Source organism: Archocentrus centrarchus, chromosome 10 (genome assembly GCF_007364275.1).
Source record: "Archocentrus centrarchus isolate MPI-CPG fArcCen1 chromosome 10, fArcCen1, whole genome shotgun sequence".
Lineage (NCBI taxonomy): Eukaryota > Metazoa > Chordata > Actinopteri > Cichliformes > Cichlidae > Archocentrus > Archocentrus centrarchus.
The window spans coordinates 15,422,777-15,438,405 of NC_044355.1; the positions used below are offsets into that span (position 1 = coordinate 15,422,777).

At 41.2% G+C, this 15,629-nt stretch overlaps 1 protein-coding gene across 1 annotated transcript; it reads right to left on the reverse strand.

The window, feature by feature from the left end:
- Position 1: 1 nt before the first annotated feature.
- Positions 2-9,844, reverse strand: wfs1b (Wolfram syndrome 1b (wolframin)). The gene is made up of 10 exons (XM_030738518.1): positions 9,674-9,844; positions 7,496-7,891; positions 4,221-4,297; positions 3,898-4,042; positions 3,614-3,787; positions 3,432-3,512; positions 3,182-3,336; positions 2,728-2,964; positions 2,511-2,629; positions 2-2,364 (listed from the first exon to the last, which is right to left on the reverse strand). Exons 2-10 carry the CDS (start codon positions 7,887-7,889, stop codon positions 816-818), a joined length of 2,931 nt encoding a protein of 976 aa, XP_030594378.1. The 5' UTR covers positions 7,890-7,891; positions 9,674-9,844; the 3' UTR covers positions 2-815.
- Between the last annotated feature and the right edge of the window lie 5,785 nt (positions 9,845-15,629).

A 15,629-nucleotide genomic window follows, 5' to 3' on the forward strand; every position in this document is an offset into this window, starting at 1 on the left:
GTACAGAAAAAAGTAGTGACATCCTAACTTAAAACACATCATCACTCTGGGACCACAAATGTTCAATATATTAAATCCCTGCACAGCAGAGATGAAGCCAAACACATGAACATAGAGAAACAGACAAACCTGGATAACTGTTCTGTAATAAATAAAAGCTCTGATGCAGCAGAGCTTTTGAGGGGTAAAAATTTACAGACATAATTTCATTTATTTGCTCCCAAATAATATTTGAACTGTATTTTAAGAAGGCACTTGAAAACTGTATGGACTTCCCTTCAACAATGGTAACTACACAACAATGTGGGTGCAGTTCAACAAGGCAACCGCAGAAGACCAACACTGATGATTTTGGCCACAAAACATCACAATGTAGAGAAAATTTTGCATTCGGCAGATATAGTGTTTGCATCCAGACACAAATCAAAATCCTGTCATTACTACAATCATAATTATTAGCTCACATGCAGCTTAAACTGGATGAAATGTTTGTAACAAACTGAACACAGCAAGGGAGGTTTACACAATGTTTTTACTCTTGTGGTGTAAGGCAGGAAAGTAGTTTGAAACCTCATTATTCTGCACTTCTCATCTTTTAGCATTATATGTTTTTCATTACATGTACTCACACATTTTGGCTCCAAAGCTATAAAAAGGCAAACACACTCGCTCAGTAGAGAGCTCACATATCTGAGGGCCTGTCTACTTTTCTACAGTAAGACACTCGTCAATATTGCAATCTGATTCTTTTAAGAACAGCAGGTAAAATCATTAGTGTTCTTTACTGATAACAGTGTTATTTTCAAGCATCTTGTCTATCCCCCCTCCCGTGTCACAATCTCTGTTCTGGCCTCTATCTCCGAGTGCTGTTCGAGCTGTGCGGTTAGGAAGGGGTTGAAGAAGAAGTCGAAACCAAACTGCAGGGCATTCTGGGCTGTGCGCCTCCAGTCGTGTTCAATCTTGTACTGTCTGCGGCTGGGAAGGGGAGCATCACCGCATGACATGCAGTGAATGGCTTTCAGTTCAAACACAGGCCATTTAGAGCCTAAACGCCCCTCCAGTATGGTGCTGAACTCCACCAGGCTGCCAGTGTTTAAGTGTAAAAGCACAGACTTGAACTCGTTACTAGCCCGCAGGACTATGTCCTTAGTCGCATCTTCATCCTCGATGATTGTCCCATCCCTGGTCTTCCTCTCGAGCGGCATGCCCATTGTAACTTCAAACTTGTACCGGTCAAACCGTTTGACGTGGCATTCGTGCTTTGCCAGATTTTTGAGTTTACAGAGGGGATCTTCTGGAAGAGGAGCTGGGGCAGGCAGAGGCTGGGGCTCAGCCGTGGTATTCTTCAAGTCATCACATAGAGGATATGGTTCACCATACAGGCACCGCATCCAGTTCCCCACAAATACAGGTAGCAGGTTGATAACAGACTGTGGCCCATTCTCAATGTCAGTCACACGGACATATTTGAAGCGTCCTGTCCAGGTCACACGGTGTCCTTCGAGATGAGAGCAGAGAATCTGGGTTTGGGCCATGTTGGACTCTTTCCAGGCCAGAGGGCCGCAGAGGTTGCTGTACTCGGGCCACGTCAGGGTGGAGTTGTACACCTTCATGCCCTCAGACCTGTAGACGTACATCCAGCAGAAAAGCACCACGGCACTGAGCCAAACCAGGATGAGCTTGACAACACTGCTCCGTGACAAAGACCGAAACACCTTGATGGGGTTGAGGCTGAAGCGAGTCCAAAGCCTCAGCACCACCGGCACAAAGCAAACAGTCAATGTGACCACCATCTTGGTGACCTCCAGGGTGAGAAACCACTGGACTAACTGGATGATGAGCATTGCAGCCATACCCAATGAAAGTATAGGAAGGGCAAACAGAAACAGGAAGTAGCCCACACATGTGCGGATGAGTCCTATTGCTGTGGCACTATTAAGGAACACCAAACAAAGCTCACACCAGGTGAAGCAAACCAAGTAGGGTACCAGGCACAGATAGGTGCCCTTAAAGCCTCTCAGCTGGGCCATGCGGAAGAGAAGATAGACAAGGTGTCCATACAGCAGACATGGCATCCCCAGATTTAATGCCACAATATCTCCAAGAGGTACAGTGATGAATGTCTTCCCGAAGATCCTGAGGAACCAGAGTGAGTCTGGGAGCAATTGAGTGAGGGAGCATGCTCCAGAGAGGACCTCTGTGATTAGGGCTTTACGAGCGAAGAGCTGAGCAGAGGCATGAAGGCTGAGGAAGGCGGTCATGGTGAAGAAGACAGCGACAGCGGCCAGTTCCGAGCAGGGGATCCAGGATTTATCAGCTACAGGGAAGGAGAAAACCACAAAGACCACCGAGAGCAGGAAGTACCTGAGAAACCAAAGGAAGTACTTATTCTGCTGCAGATGCAGTTTGATTCTTCTTTACGGTAACATTAAAAAGAAATAAAATCAACCTCAAGCTAAACTTTACATTGTTAAATTGTTAAAAATGTCAACTGAGTGAGATGGACTTACAGATAAGGCTCCAAGTGTGTCCATCCAAAGTTGGTCTCGGCCTGCTCCAGATCGAGACCAGGTTCAAAGTGAGCAAGCAGGTCTGTCAGAGCCCGGAAATTTTCCCATGCTTTGGAATTCTGTAGGAAGAAATATTTTATTTAACAAAGGTTTCATACTGTTAAAAAAAAAAAAAAATCACAAAATACAGAAGGAGTCAGAGTACATCATCACAAACCTGAAATACACGCAGTGTGCAGATGATCATGGAAAAGAATGAGAGGTAGAAAACCAGCAGAGGGATGATGAAGATGAAGAACTCGATTGTCAGGTTGGAGATAATAAAGAAGAATATGAGTGCGTTAACGTGGTGGGTAGGGATCAGGGCGCTGAGCCACTGCATGCCTGCCCGTGATGCCCAGTCGATGAGGTGCTCTTTTATCTCCAGAAGGGCGTACAGAGGAAACTTCAGCAGCTGGGAAACAAGAAAGGAAGACAGAATCAGTACATCACCGAGGCGGAGGGGTGGGGCATTTTGTCCGGTGACATTTCAAGTATTGACAAATCTATCAAACCCAAAACTACTTCTAAACTAGGACTTAAGAGCTATTTAGAGGGCTGAAAGGATTAGCTAATCAATCTATTAGTTGGTCTACAAAGATATAATAACTTGCTGATTGTAAATATCCCACTTTTTGATGCAGGGGCAGTTCATCTGGATTTTTCACAACTACATCATCATCATCATCGTCTCCTCCTGCAGCAGCCATGACTGGTGAGGGTGCAATTCCCTGGGCATACTTCTTAGTCATCTCAACAAAGTCATCAAGGCCCACGTGGGAGCTGGCTGCAAAGAAATACAGGAGCAACATGACTTTTATTTTACTTTGGCAGCTCTGTGAGACATCTTAGGCTTTGGGAAATATTTCAGGCCACACACACCCTCGCTGGTGACCATAGTCTCCAGGACTCTCCTCTGTTTCTTAGCAGAGCGGTTTAGTGGACCAGGGGATACTGGTTTGTCTGCAGATGGAGGACACAACGTTTGACACAATTAAAAAATGCCCTCAATACGTAAATGATTTGAGTGTATTTAAGTGTGAAATACAATATTATTCTCATACCCGGCTCTGTGTGAACATGTTCGACATTCTCTAGCATCTCAGAAACGGCCACTGACTTCTTCTTCTCAGGGTTCAACTTCCAATACATGAGCAGAGCTGCCTTCCTAACACCTCTCTCAAAACGCGACTCTGTACACAACTTCTTCACCTCCTCAAAGTTCTCCAATGTGATGCCTAAAGAACAAAGCAGGACAAATGTGCAGATGAACAGCAGCTTGATCATAGTCCAGATTGACACCGATTCAATCACATTAAAAGCTGTGGACTGAGAGTGGCGGTCATACCTTTCCTGGAGGCTAAACACTGTTGCAGCAGTCTGACTGCATCCTTGCGGCCCTGTTTAGCAGCCTGGACCAGCCACGTGACCGCTGTGCAGTTGTTCAGTTCTTCATCGCTCTCTTCTGCCAGTGCCAGGAAGTAGCGGCCCATCTGGACAGACACAGACTCTTAGACTTGCAACACAAGCATTACTGTGACTTGGCAATGTGTCCTTCCTGACAACATGTCACTCTAAAATAAAAATTATAATTACTTAGCTTATGTGCTCTGTCATCACCATATGGCGACTAAATTTAACAGTGTTTGCAGTATGTTCATTGCCACTGACCTTAGTCTGTGCTTTGGCATCACCTGACTTTGCTCTCTCCTCCAAATCCTCAAAACTGACCTCCTCCTCTGGCTCCTCTGAAACAGAAAATAAGTTTACAAAATCCATACAGTGGATTATATGGCTCTTCCCCCGTGGATGCCTACTAGGAGTAAGCCTTGTATTTCTTCTCTGAACTGAGTGGTTTCTGTCATATTTCTGGCCTGCATGCGGAGCAAAATGACTTTTTTTCTTGATAACAGCTTAAAGTGGAACTGTTATGGTGTAGCTCAAACTGTCAACAAAGTTAATGCTGGTTCTGATAGAAAAGTGTCAGAATGCACAGTACACTGCCGTTGGTTGTGTATGGGGCTGCATAGCTGCGAAATAGTCAGGGATGCAATTCTGACCCCTGTCTACCCCCAAAAGCATCAAGAATGAGCAAGAGAGCATCAGAACTGGACTACGGAGCAATGGAAGGAGGTGGCCTGGTATGATAAATCATGTTTTCTGTTACATCACATGGATGGCCAGGTATGTGTGTGTTGCTTACCTGGCACCAGGGTAGACTATGGGAAGAAGGCAAACCGGCAGAGGGAGTGTGATGCTTTGGGCAATGCTCTGCTGGGAAACCTTGGGTCCTGCCATCCATGCAGATGTTACTTTGACACATACCACCTAACTGAGCACTGTCGCACGCTATTCACAGCCTTTCATGGAAACGCTATTCCCTGATGGCTGTGGTCCCTTTCAGCAGGATAATGCACTCGGCCACAAAAGCAAAAACGGTTCAGGAATGGTTTGAAGACCACAGCAACAAGTTTGAGGTGTTGATTTGGCCTCCAAATTCCCCAGAGCTCAATCCAATCAATTATCTGCGGGATGTGCATGACAAACAAGTCTTGAGGACTTACAGGATCTGTTGCCAGTATCTTGGTGCCAGATACACAGCACATCTTCAGTGATCTAATGGTGTCCATGCTTCAACAGGTCAGGGATATTTTTGACAGCAAAAGGGGGACCAAGACAATATTACGCAGGTGGTTATAATGTTATGCTTGATCGGTGCATACGGTTACAGCGGTGGATGCTCATATTAAACATAGCCAAACATTTAAATAATGAGGTCAGAGTATGTAAAAGTAATTCCTGTGAGCCAAAAGTCTCAAACAGCTCTAAACCCGTCTACTCTTGGCTGTGCAGGATGTCACTGACATGGAATATCTTTAACTCTTTTCCCCATAAAGACAACATTTGATGACCTCCCCTCTACTCTTAATGATGGGTTTTGACGCCTCAATATATAGCAGTAAAGTGGTGGTTTTACAACCATTAGAATAAATTCCAGTTTTTTTTCCTGAGGGTAGCCCTAGTAAACTGTATAGATCACCCTCATTAACTTCTGATACACATCCAGTCATTTCGCTCTGGAAGCAGGCCTGAAATATGACAGAAACCACTCTGTTCAGAAAGGTAAGACAAGGGTTATCCCCATTAGGCATCCAAGGGGAGAGGAGTTAATAGAAAGCTGCTGGATTTAGTCCTAAAACCTTCATATTTGTTAGCCTTTTGTCACCTTTGGTTCCCTTGTTTCAGAGTCAGTGGGTTATTTTAATAGGGCTTTGGTTAGGTGCCTGTATTTAACATGAGCTTTCGACATTTTCACATTTTGTTCTACAATATAAAATACATAAAGAATATCCCACTTGTGAATTTTGAAGGCTTTACATATCCACAGAAGGTGTTTGATAAAACCGGTTTTCCAATTCAGGGTTGCGGGGAGAGCTGGGAGCCTATCCCAGCCATGTCAGATCACCAGTCCATCACAGAGCTAACACAGAGAGACAGAAAGATAACCATTCATGTTCACCTTCACATCGATTATAGACTAACACTAGCGTTTTGCATCTGCTGCATGACAATTTCAGGCATACAGCTTTGCAAGTGAGCACAGCTGCCCCACATGCGGTGCTGCTGAAACCTTCTGTTAAAGAGCAGCAGCCAATCATAAGATTGTGGCTGTGAAGGGAAGTGAGATACAATGGTTTGTTTCAGACAGTCGATGAATTAAGTTGTATAAGACACATATGGATTATTTGAACGTCATGCAGAGCTACTAGTAGAGTCCAAGAAAAAAAACATATAGAGCTTGAAATTAAGTCCGCTTTAAAAATGAGCAGCTATGCAATATATTAGGTATTATATTAGGTATATTAGGAGTTAAATACTCCTTGTTGGTTTTAAAAAGCTCTGCACATGTTCCTAATAAACAGAAATAGAAACATGAAACCAGTTCAGTGTGGCAATCTGTGTCAAGAGTGATCCCAGAGCATGAGCATGAGTCAGATCCTTCCAGAAACAGCTTTGGCCTTGACAAGACCTGAGAATAACACTCAGCCCTCTTGGTTTAATGATCATCTTCCTTTAGCTGATGATCTCTGCTACTCTTAAATCCCAGTTCTCCAAAGGAAGTTGAGCTGACACTGAAACTGTGTCTATATCCAATAAAGTAAAGGGTCATGTTTGTTCTGTTTAAAACAAATAACAGGAAAAAGATGGCAGTGGCAACAAATGTGGAAACACTTTTCCAACATTCACAATGCTCGTGCAGGCCATAAGTGATACTGGTGAGTGAAGGTGCGGTCCATTTGTGCCTGCGTGTCAAGAAGCAGAAGAAAATGTGAAGGGATCCAGTAACTTACAGCGGTGCTACCGATACACTGCTCACACTATAACTATCTGTCTGAGCCCTAAAATAACTGTTTATTCAGCACACAGCAAGCAGCAGCTGCTCGCTCTCCTGACGTACACATACTTACACAGTGGTGCAATCCGTCTCCCAGTTTTACTTTCAGTACATTCAGTACTTTATTACAGTTATATTATTTTAGACAGCTAGAGAAAGTGGAAAGTTTGGATCAGCTGTAATGGAAAACTGTGGTCCTATATTAAATTACTCAGGTGGTAAATTTGACACTATACCAGATAAGCTACATATTTATGTGTCTTGAAATTATTGCAAAGGCATTAAATAGATTAAAATGTGTTATTCCCTGCAGCCAGAAGAAGTCCTACCTACATACTGTGTTTAGTTCAAAGGGTCTGTGGGGAAAAAAATAAATGTGAGGCTGGCTTTTCTCCTCAGGTCAAAAAGGGAGAGGCTGCTTTACATGTTGAGGTAAATGTCTGTGGTCATAGAAACAGTGCAGTGCACGCACAGTAACCTGGGAGTGTTGGCTGCAATGATTGCTGAAGAAGGGCAAAATCAAGGCCGAAGGTCAGGGTTTGATTCTCACCTGGCTCAGGTGTGGGAGGAGTCTGTGGAACTCTAGCAGTGGCTCCAGCAGCTGAGGATCCAGTTACGGGAGTCCCCGTAGATGCTGCATTGAGCTGAGATCTGCCCCCCTGAGAGAGGCTCCTGATTGGCTGCCGGACAGGCGAAGCTGTTGGTGTGGAAAGGGAGGAAGAGCGGGAATGAAGACTTGGAGAAGTCTGAGGGGAGGCAGTGGAGGGAGAAGATATGGGAGTGGTTGGAGGTGTTGGCATTGAAAGTTTAGGATTAGGCCAGTTTGATTGTGTTGTAGTTGAAGTAACAGATGAGCTGAGAGAAGGAGGCCCGGGCCTTAGGGTGGTGGGAGACGAAGGGTCCAGTTTGGAAGTGGATGAGCCGGCAGTTTGTGAAGGATCCATGGCTGAAAGTACACCAAAAAGAAAACTCAATTAGGAATTTTTCAGTGTGCAACCACAATCCCAGGGAGATTATGAACATTTTATTGTAGTATTACTAGTAATGTATTAGTGTTTAAGTAACAGCAGTGTATGCATAGTATGAAGTACATGTTCAAAGAGAAGCAGCTAACAGAGCGCACCTGTTGCAGAGTAACAGGTGTTTGGAACACTCGTGTTCCCTCATCGATACATACACCAATGAGTGAAGTTTGAATTTTCTCCAAAACTACAATGTAGTGGAAAAAACAAACATAAGCAGCACTTTGCAAAACAGTGGCGTCAGACTCTTGACAGTAGAGCTTTTGAAACCCTGAGTCCCATCGTAGCCTTTTTTCCTCCCCTAAAAAAAAACTATAAGCAGATTTGATAATAACTTTGGCATCAATCAAACTGTGAAACCAATATAATTAATTTTTTTCTGCTGGGAACATAAATGAATGTAAATAGTAAAATAAATCATATGTTATACTAGGAGGGCGGCACTGTTGCCTCACAGTAAGAAGCCCGTAGGTTCAAATCTAATCTGTGTGTTGAGTTTGTATGTTCTCCCCATGTCTGTGTGGGTTCTCTCTGGGTACTCTAGCTTCGTCCCACAGTTCAAAGACATCTATGGGGTTAGGTTAATTAGGTTAACTGGTGATTCTAAATTGGCCATAGAAATGAATTTGAGTGTGAATGGTTATCTGTCTCTCTGTGTTAGTCCTGCAAGAGATTGGCGACCTGTCTAGGGTGTACCCTGCCACTGGCTCTATTATAGCTGGGATAGACTCCACTAGGGCAGCATATCACAAATAGTTACTACAGTTATACAAGAATCAGCCACATTGTCAACCACCTGCCAAATATTGTATAGATCTTCTGGTATTGTCCTGTGTTTTCTGACAGTGGAGTGCAGTCAGCAAATTAAAGTGAGAAATACATGTATACCGCTTATTCATGCACTTGCTTGGATTGGGATCTGTGAACGTGGCAGGTTTTTGGGTTCGTCATGTCTTTAACCTACTCTGGAATAATGATTTCAAGTGTGAAGGACATACTGTCCTGCTAGGGAAGGCAGTGGCAGTCTGGGATTACAGCTGGGGTGTGCTTGATCTACCACAGTGTTTAGGAGGGTGGTGTGTGTAGCCCTCATGAATACCACGACTGAGACTTCCCAGTGGATGGAAAGGCTTGGTCGTGGATGGAAGTCTATATTACAAATGAAACCAACGGATCTCAACTACGTAGCTCAGACTCGGGCAGATTTTTCAAAACCAATACAATTACAAAGTTAGTCTACTACACCAGAAAGCTTGCTTCCCTTTATTGACTAAGGCTAAATAACCCTGTAATCAATCTATACTGAGCTTTAATTTAATTTTGTTCAGATGTGTGCCAACAAGCCCTTCACGTGGTCTACAGTCTATTTTAGATATACCGAGCCCTGGGCAGCTATATTGAGAAGGTGACATCCTTAAAGTGCAATGACTGCAAATGAAGTGTTCTGATGCCCTTCTTGGATAAGCAGGACTGGGCTCCAATGACAACATAACCGGTATAGGGGATTTCCCAACTAAATTTAGCATTCATAATAAAGTTTGGCGCAAATACAACACAATGCAGTGTGTATATATAGCGCTACAGCCTTTGTGCAGCTAACATTAAAGAGGCAGCAGCATGGATGTGGCAGATTAGTTGAAATAACCGGCGCTTCGGTAGCTAAGGCTAACAAGCGATGACATTAAACACTTCTGCTGTCGGCTTACCTTCCCCGTGACAACACCAGTTTAATAAAGCCCTCCAGATTAAATGGCTTCTGGGACTATCTCAGATTGTTCGCTATTCAGAGAACCAACTCATCCTTCCCTCTGTGAAGTCCGCCTATCCTCTGGTGTCTGGTCAAACTCCAAACACACACACACACGTCTCACCGGAAAGTCTGCCAGCTGCTCCACTCTACATCCACGCCCACTTATCCATTCTGCGAAATGTGATTGGAGATCACTGAAAACTCGTTTCTATCGATTAGGATTTGATTGGCTGCGGTGGCAGGAAGTCCAAATCGCTTTTTAAAGTCAAGTGTAATCGACTGTCGAAAACCTAATCTTGGGGACATTTGTTAGAATTCATTTCGCATGAGTACAGGGGGGAAAGCCTATTATAACGGGCTAGTAACGCAATATTGATTTTGTACCGACAGATGGCAGTACACAACTAAATTAAAAGCAATTAAGTAATTACTAATGTTTTGGTTTCGATATGTGAATTTGTTTTCTAGAACTTACTCTGACTACAATTATTATGATACCCCTTTTTATTTCCTCATATAGCGAAACTATAATTCTGCATCCTGTGTTTATTATGAATCGCTATTGTGAAAAATGTAATAAAGAATGGTGCTGTATTGAGGGAAAGATGCAATAATGAGACATTTTAAAGTCAGACTGACTGTGGAAAATACCACCCAAAAAAAAAAAGTTTAAGGTGCTTATGCCTAATAATTAAGCAATAAGGTTTATTTTGGGGTCTTTGTCCCACAAGTATTTGTAATCAGATGATCCAAACTCCAAAGATTAAGATCTACACATAGAGTACAGACAAGTTAGAGCTATTTATAAAGAAATACAATAGATAAAAACTGTGAAAGTATGCCACTAAATATATGAATTGCATTAATTACATATACATTTTGCAGGTTTTACTATTTGAAAATAGCATGTTGATTAGCCCAAACTATAAAATTTGCAATGATTCTCAGTAACAGAGGAGGAAAGGAAAACATTAAAGTTCATACTGTGTTCAGAAGAAGGGCACTTAGTAAATAATGGAAGGAATGCAGACAATTAAAGGACTTTAAAGGCATCAGGGCCTGCAGGGGAAAGATAGATGAGATTAAAGTTCAAATGTAGAAAGTTCAAGAGCAGAAAGCACACTGTGGGAAAAGAAGGAAATCAGGGCTCTAATTGCTTAACTGCAGTTGCACTAAAGCAGTTATGTAAATGGTTCTCGATTAGTAGATTAACACAATCCAGTTGAGAGGATAAGCTGGACCATTATAGTGCTTTTGGTCTCTCACATGCACACCTGCAATCTGCAAATGGATTTGCATAATCAAAAGATCTGGACTCAAAGCAAACTGGTTATTACAAATAACTATCCCAAACTGATTTGCTTAATTTCGAAAAGACATATCTGTGAGTGTATGTGCATCTAAGCCCATTTAAAAGACAGACTTCCTAATATACGCAGATTGCAGGTGTGCATGTGAGAGACCAAAAGCACTATGCGACCATCTCAGGCAGATGGTCACAGTCTACACTGGGTTTTTAAAATGTGGTGATTACTTGAACAGGGAAACAGACTGCTCTTGTCGGCTCCAGTCTGCTTGTTTGCTCTCGCTCTCTCTGTATACCCTCCAGGAAGTAATGACTCGAGACTTAAGCAATGGAGACTTCCAATCACGTTTTCTGTCTGGTGCTCCTTCTCATGCAGCTGCAGTGATTAGAAACGGTTGCATGACACAGCATAGCATTGAGACATTTAGTCCAGGACTCACTCAAATTGCCTCCTCTGTGTCTAGGTAACAGGTCCCTGTATGTAAAATAGAGGCCTCACCCACGGGCTCCCCCTGTAAACCCAATGACCCTCACAGGAAGAGAGATCTGAGGAGAAGGAGGAGGACGAGATGAGGTATGGTCAGTAACCATAGCAACCAGAAGGGTTATATGAGAACGGACACTGAGTGCAGTGAAGATGAGTATTTCTAACTCAAATGCAGCCCAGTCACTGTGTTGACCTTTGAAGTTTCACTCTGTAGAGAAATGGGCTGCTGTGATGGGTATATGGCATCCAGCTGATACTTTGGTCAAATTCAAGACCTATGGTACATTTTTTAAAACATGTACTCTTTACGTAACATGAAAAAAATTATTTATATATATATATATATATATATATATATATATATATATATATATATATATATATATATATATATATATATATATATATATATATATATATAAATAGAAGATAGAAGATAGGCAGAATGCTGTCCTACAATCAACTTCACTTTGAGGATGGAACATGAACCATTTGTTTTAATATAGCTCTATAAACTCTCAATGTGCTTAAATCAGTGGAAATTGTGACACACTTTCTAAATGGGGATATTGATCAGGCTGTTTTGAGCCTTGAGAGGAACATGGGTGGAGGAAAACACAACACTAATGCAATGACAACAGAAATAATTGCATGGAAACAAGCTGTAGTTGGAATTCTTTAGGTGTTGGCCGTTCATCTTGAGTTTATGTACTTTGTCTCAATAGATGAAAATGCAACAATGCTGGTGCAGATGTTAATGTGATTTTTAGATGCTGTAATCCACAATGCACAGCATAGTTACGAGCTCCAAGTTAAGACTTTTATCTTAATACCAAAAGTTCAGTTTGCAAATTTAAAAATTATGCAGCGCATTGTTTAAACTTTCTTCTACCCCAAAACAATGCTAATACAACACAATAACTGTTGTGGCTGACTCACACACCCTTTAATGTGGCTAAATAAAGCTATGATGTTACACTGTATCTGCAGAGCCTTTAAATGCTTGGTATTGCTAATGGAACAGCTGAGTGCTACTGAAAACAGCATTTCCATTAAACATATCATATTTTGCCTAGATGGTCAAAATAGAGAAAAGTATCCTTTACTTTCTTTGAAAGTGCTTTAACATGTCAAAAAGCCTTAAAGACCAATGACATCATTCTTTCATATTCTGAATAAAGGTTTTGGAAATAGACATGGAACATCAGGCTCTGATTTTTAGTGACTAACAGCAGTGAGTCATGCCTGGGAATCCTAATTACCTTCATATGAGTGTTACGTCACCACGAGCAATGGAGACTTGAGTTTACATTGTATAAAATAGGTCAGTGTGGTGGATGGATGCAGAAATGGACTAAAAGGTGAATGTTTCAGTATTCATGTGTATGTATGTCTGTGTGTGTGTGTGTGTGGGGGGGGGGGGGGGGGGTTTCCACTGAATCCTGCATAAATGGCTAAGTAGCTTGATATATTCGTCATCTGTTCTTAGGTCTCCTCTGAATAACAAGGGCCATCTCTAAAAGTTTAATGTGCACACAGTCATGAATATGTTAAGCTTATTATGGACAGCTCTCAGGGATATGCTGAAAACCTAAGATGATTATGTTAAGTTAATAAAAACAGTGACATACCATGTAAATGTAAATAAGCTGATTTAATAGGTTTAACATTTAACAAGTTTAGTGGAAACCTTGAGGAAACCTGCAAAAGATTCTTGTATATTTTCTTGTCCAGGCATAAGACCAGCTTAAAGTTTGTTTTTTACTATCACTTTAACACTTTAATTATCACTAGTTTTATCACCTGAATATAATAACACCTCAAATTGTTCTTTTTATCTAAGTATGAGAAATCACAAGACCTAATCACAAGGTTTAGTGTTTCCTTTTTCCTGTTTCTGTGACCTGCACTCCTGTAGTTCTTTCAGAGGGGGCACGGTACAAAAACAGGCAGAAAAGAAAAAATACAATGTGTGGCTAAAAAAAAATACCTCAGGCAAATCAATTTACAGAAACAATCATTACTGATCTCTCAAACACATGTGCATCCTGAGTCAATGCTTGACCAAAATAAAAACCAAACACATAATTGTCCTTGCCCTCATTTCTCTCTGCCTGGATCAACAGTATATTTTTTTTACTTAATCACTCCATCTGTGTGTCTGCTGGCCTGAGCAGGAGCATGACAGGAGTGCAGCCCCATACCCCCAAACTCACTCTCTTTGCTTGCCTTGTGCTATCTCACTCTGAAATGATCCATGACGGCGCTCAATGGGTGACCACAAAGGGAAAGAATAATCTACACAATTAAAACTCCTCACGGACTGTGTGTTTTGCCTCTTCCACTTCCTGTGCCTTGAAATAATGGGCTGCATATGTTGCCGCCACAGAAAGCTGTAAGTATGTATGTGGCACTGCTGGTGAATGGCAGACAGGCAGGCACAGAGAGGCAGAGACAGGCAGCTGTGCGTGAGTAATGCACTCTCTAGAAACTGGGTCACACTCACACCACTGTCATATTATCAGAGTATTTCACCTACTTTTGTGATCTGACGAGTCATACTGTCCTAGATTAAAAAATATAAACACACACGTATACAAACTTAATTTAGAGCTTCACGGAACAGTACCTGTATCTGAAGAGGAGGATGTGGATGTAGATGGAGAAACATTGAGGTTATATGATAACAATAATTAGTTTTTACAACGAAGCATGACAAGAAGCACAGCAGATTATAACGAAAACATATTTGCAATTATCATCACCATCAAATGTATACTGAATAATTAACACAATACAAAACAAACACATAAGAAGATACAGGAGTGCAAATCAAACCTTTAAATCTAGAAGTATTTTGGGGAAAATAAGGTCAAATAAGGACATTTCTTAAAACAATTCAAATTAATCAGAAATGGTATATTAAAATTAAGAAACTTACTGATGAATTGGAAACACATAAGAGGGAAAGTGATACTCAAAGCCTTATAAAGACAATATGACAATGTAATATGACAGTATGGATAATGAATCTCTTGAAATTATTGCTCTTTTTAAAAAATTATTTCTGATCATGTGGTGTAGACTAATGAGTTATAACCAAATATTTGAAATTAATTAGTTCTAATAATTATCAGGGGAAAATATCACACACACACACACACACAATGCAAAACACAAACACACACTCCAAATACAGACTATTTGTCTAGCCAGAATTTCAATTTACAAATTAAAAATCATGCAATAAATTAATTGTCTACATTTTAGGCACTGATCAGCTGCCAATAAAACACTACAACCTTGCTAACACGATGAAACACTGAATAAATGAGTGTGCAGTGTTAAGCTCAAATATTTGGGCTGTGTAATGGAAAATTTGAATACAGTTATAGAGTCACGCCTATAAGTCAAGATGTAATGGAAGTGTGGACTATCCTAATTTTATAATTCCACAACTCATGAGGCCATCATCAACTTTAGCTGGATTTGGGGGTTTTGCTGAGCTCAACAGGGCATTATTTATTTTTAAAAACATACAAAAACCTGTAATAGATCTTTTTCCCCCCAATGCATCCACACCTCCACGAATGTCCCCATTACCAACAACCACTTTCTAATTCAACACTTGGAACCACCTCTAGAGCTGTTATCTCCCTAATTTGTCATGAAATAAGGAAACAGGCCACCCTTTGTTACGAAAATGCCTGTTAGTCAATTGTCCGATTGCCTGTGAAATGGAGAAACAATATAAAAAATGGCAGTACTGGCAGTTAAAGTAACTTTTGTTAAGGCTCTCTAGTTAAAGGTAAAGCCCATCTTGATTACTTCATCTCAAACCTTGGTGTTAGGAAAATTATGTAAAATATGAAAACTGCATCACTGTCCATTTCTGTATTTTCATTAAAATCATAGACAAATTATCAAAAATAATGGAAAACTTATCTTACTTCATCTGAAAAATCTTTGACAAATAAAATTAAACTTAAGTAATTAATTTGTATTCCGAATGAAGGTTTTTGGGGATGATATCAGCATCAAGTCTAGAATGTTTAGTGACTGTGAAGGACCCAGCTGATTAGGCATGAGGAACACAGGCAGATTTTGAAACAAAGGGGT

Coding starts and splice junctions, on each gene's coding strand:
- wfs1b (XM_030738518.1), bottom strand. CDS start 7,889: ATGGATCCTTCACAAACTGCCGGCTCATCCACTTCCAAACTGGACCCT. Junction 3,513..3,613: donor ACATGTTCACACAGAGCCGG/GTATGAGAATAA, acceptor CTCCATCTGCAG/ACAAACCAGTATCCCCTGGT. Junction 2,630..2,727: donor GCACACTGCGTGTATTTCAG/GTTTGTGATGAT, acceptor TTCTTCCTACAG/AATTCCAAAGCATGGGAAAA.